At 35.9% G+C, this 4,031-nt stretch overlaps 1 protein-coding gene across 1 annotated transcript; it reads left to right on the top strand.

Annotated features, from left to right (window-relative positions):
* The first annotated feature begins 698 nt into the window (after positions 1–698).
* LOC133737625 (uncharacterized) lies at positions 699–1,501 on the top strand. The gene is made up of 3 exons (XM_062165147.1): positions 699–708; positions 796–1,118; positions 1,208–1,501. The coding sequence occupies exons 1-3, from the start codon at positions 699–701 to the stop codon at positions 1,499–1,501; spliced, it is 627 nt and encodes a 208-aa protein (XP_062021131.1).
* Positions 1,502–4,031: the final 2,530 nt, after the last annotated feature.

Raw genomic sequence — 4,031 nt, 5'->3', positions numbered from 1 at the left:
CTTCATATGCCTCAAACAGCTTTGGATTCAGGTTGAAGTGGTTTAGTGCTTAAACTTAGTTTGTCACTTACATTTAGTCGATTATAAACTAGTTATTGGTGTTGAAGTATGAAGAGCTAGATATTCATTGCCAACAAGACTTAACTTCCTTCTTTATTGGCGTTTCTGGTTTTCATGGAGTGAGGAAGGACTATTATTGTTGTTATGTATTCAAGTGTGCATTCATTTGGTTACAGGTGATTAGTTCATTTTCGTTGTAATTGATGAATGCCTGTTGCAAGTGGTGTGTTTTGGCTGATTGCCTAGTTTAATGGTATGTAGGTGTTTTAGCTTTTAGGTTTCTGAGGAATACGGTAATAAGCTTAGGTTTGATGCCAATGGAAGTGACACACCAAATGTAGATAGTATGATGCACATTCTGGGATATTGACGCCTCGGTGTGCAGATCATCTTATTATGTGGTTATGTTCTCAAACCTAAAAACAAAAATGAAAGTTAGAACGTCTTTACATGTTTGAAAGAATGTCTATCGCTTCAGACGCTAAACTCTTGTCATGCATTACATAATGCATGTGTAATTGTTCTCTTATCTGGTATGAATTGGGTTGAGTCGAAACTCTTGTCCTATGCATATGTAAGATTTTGGTTTGTTAATTTTCTAGCTGGAAAGATGAGGTGAAACTAAACTGGAACCAGCAATGATTTTTGGTTTGTTGATCATATTTATGTTTCTTTAACCATGAGATGTTGATTTTTATTTTTTTTAGAAAATGGAAAGTGGTGATTAAAATACAGAGCAAGGGAAGTCAAGGCGTGTATGGACCAACTTTGAAGAAGAATCTTTGTTGAATGTTCTTGACGGAATTATTGCTGGAGGACAACGCTGCAACACTAGAAGTTTCAAATATGGTACTTTAATCAAAATAGAGAATGCTTTAAATCTTTTATGTCCCAATTCCAATCTGAAGGCAAGTCCATATATTGAGTCAAAGTTGAAGAAACTTAAGAAAGATTATAGCATAATCTATGACATGATGAACAAGAGTGGATTTGCATGGAATGATATCAAAAAGTACATTGAAGTTGATAGTAATGAAGTATGGGATACGTATTTGCAGGTAACGAGGAAGTTTCATTGAGTTTGATTTTTAAGCTAACTAATTTCATTGCTGCACTTTGATCGATTCATTTTCTGTTTCTGTCATAGCACAACAAAAAGGCAAAGGGATGGAGAAACAAGAAGTATCCATTATTTGATAGACTAACTACCATCTTTGGGAGTGACCGTGCTACTAGAAATGGGGCTGAGGTCCCTGCTGATATGATGGAGGAGCAGAGCAACAATGAAGATGATATAGGCCTTGAGAATGACACAAGCCCCATGTCAATGAGCAAAGATAGCACGGGACAATCTCAGGTCAGTCAGAAAAAGAGGAAAAGAAATGATGAAGATAAAATTATGCTTGCATTGGTTGCGGGCACTGCTAGAGGATCTACCTAGCTGCTGATTGAAGATATGTTCTTTTTTTTGTTTGGAAAACTGCAAGAGTTGCTGCCTTAACACATGTTGGACAAGCTCCTTCTTTTGCTAGATTAACATTCATTTTTGTAATTGCTAGATGGAACTTTATTAGCATGTGGAATGTTAAATCAGTGTATCTCTCACTGTGTTGTATTAATAGGTGGACTTGTCGATGTGTAAAAACTAACTACAAGTATGCAGATTGTGGTTGCTCTTCTCAATCTATGATTATTTTGCTGTATGTGAACTTTGCCAAAAAAACAAGCTAGTGTTGTAAATATTAATGTGGTTGTTCATGTAATAGCAATTAGTGTTGCGTGATATACGCCAATTAAGATTGATTGGTGATTAACAGAATATAATTAGCGATTGATTGATTGTAATCAGACGAGTGATTGATGTAATCGTTAAATAGTTACCTTTTGTAAACCTGAGGTACTCCTATATAAACCTCATTGTGAGATGAATAGAATTACTCCATTTCTCATACTTCATTCTTTGTGTCTAAACTCTCCCTCTCTCAAATTCTTTTACTATCATTTTACAACACGTTATCAACACGACAATCTCTAGGATTCAGATTGCGAGTTGCGGAGAAGAGGTGGTTCATCATTCAATCAAGAGAAGAGGCGAATAACTCCTGAGTTATTGGATTGGCTGAGAAGACAACCTTCTCAGTTCTGCACATATAAACTGAAGATTCGTCTGTTCTTCATCAAGTATTTTTCTTTCCAAAATCTAATTTCATATTCATGCTTATTGAGCCTAATGATTGAATATGAACAATCACCATGATGCATGAACCCCCAAATTTACTTTATTAATTTATTTGGTTGATACATATATATCTGTCGTATATATTTGTTCATGTTTTTGGATTTGATTGACATATATCATGACACATTGACATGTATGATTCCTATTTAATATTACTATAATGCCAGAAGCATTTACCCAATTTATTACCGATACGAAATGCCAGAAGCATTAATGGGATTTGAACCCATTTCCTTAGGTACATAACCGCTGTATTAATTTATTTACGTTATGATTTAATAACATATATTGAATTTAATTATGTTATAATTGTGAATATTAAATGAGGCTGAGTCAGAAGCTCAAATCAAGCGCAAAGTCACAACAACAAATTCGAGCCAGAAGCTCAAGCCCAAGTTGCAAGACCAGAACTGAAGCTCACCACATGTTGCCATGACAAAAGTTATGAATCTTCTCAAACTAGGCTCATCCAGTTGGATGCGATGTCTAGGCAAGGTTCAGATGAGGCCGTGTACTTAAGTGAGCCTCGCTCCACCTAAACCTCATCCTTCCTTACCTGGTCGTATTCAATTGGAGTTACCGAAAGGGTTGAGTAATAACTTTTCATTCCTTGGCAGACCAGTTTGAGCCCAGCAGGCCCACTCTCCCTCAGCAGAACCTAGCAGTCCAGCAGGTCTCACACACCATTTGACTTACGCATCAAAGCCCGGGTCACAAGCCCGCAGACTAAGCCTGATAGGCTTCACTATCAAGCCCACTCCTTCTTTGGTCCAGCAGAATCAAAAATAAAAGGAAAAATGATTTCATATTGTAAATAGATTCACCATATCTAATGTGTAATTAATTGCCAGAAGCATTTATTCACATAATTGTGTGATAATTAATCTGTTATATTACTAGCATGCAATTAATATCTCAATTGATTTGAGATTTTTATTTATCCAAATTTGTGAGATTATTTCAATTTGCTCAATTCAATATTATTGTGTTACTTGTCTAAATTTTCGCACTAGAATATATGTGTAGAAAATGCAGGTACCTAATGAACTAGAAGTTCTAAATGAACCAGTAGTTCATACATAAATCGAACTTGTAGTTTTGATAATGCCATTTAAGAAACTTGAAGTTTCCTTCATAAATTCACGACACATGATAAAACCAGTAGATTTTACATGTCTAATCTGATTTTTCATACCATGTTATAGAACCTGAAGTTCTCATTACTTGCTTATGGACGATATTACCCAAAGCACTAATATTATTTGTTCCTTTCATATAAGAAATGTCAAATCTCAACATGTTTGACTTTGTTGCTTTGGAGGTTTCCGGAAGAAACTATCTAAAGTGGACTCAAGATGTGAAAATTCATCTGACTACAAAGAAGATGAGATCAACAATCGATACTGACAATGTCGTCACTGAGGCTTTTAAGGCGAGTGCCATAATGTTCATAAAGAAACATATGGAGAAAGCACTCCAAAGTTGAGTATCCGATGAAGAGGATCCACAGACTCTTTGGGTCGCTCTGGAAGAATACTTTAACCACCAAATGACCATTTTCCTACCTGAAGCAAGACATGATTAGCAAGATATTGAACAAGCCCATCTGCCCAAAAGAATACAAGGAGAGGCACTTTACTAATTCTTAGAATTGATCACTATCTTGTTGCTCACTGAAATGAACAACAACCTCCTGTTGAGGAATGATCATGCCAAGCCCATCGGTACCTAA

The sequence above is a fragment of the Rosa rugosa genome, chromosome 3 (genome assembly GCF_958449725.1).
Source record: "Rosa rugosa chromosome 3, drRosRugo1.1, whole genome shotgun sequence".
NCBI lineage: Eukaryota > Viridiplantae > Streptophyta > Magnoliopsida > Rosales > Rosaceae > Rosa > Rosa rugosa.
Note: the sequence above shows the minus strand (reverse complement) of the source record. Positions and strands in the feature narration are given on the sequence as shown.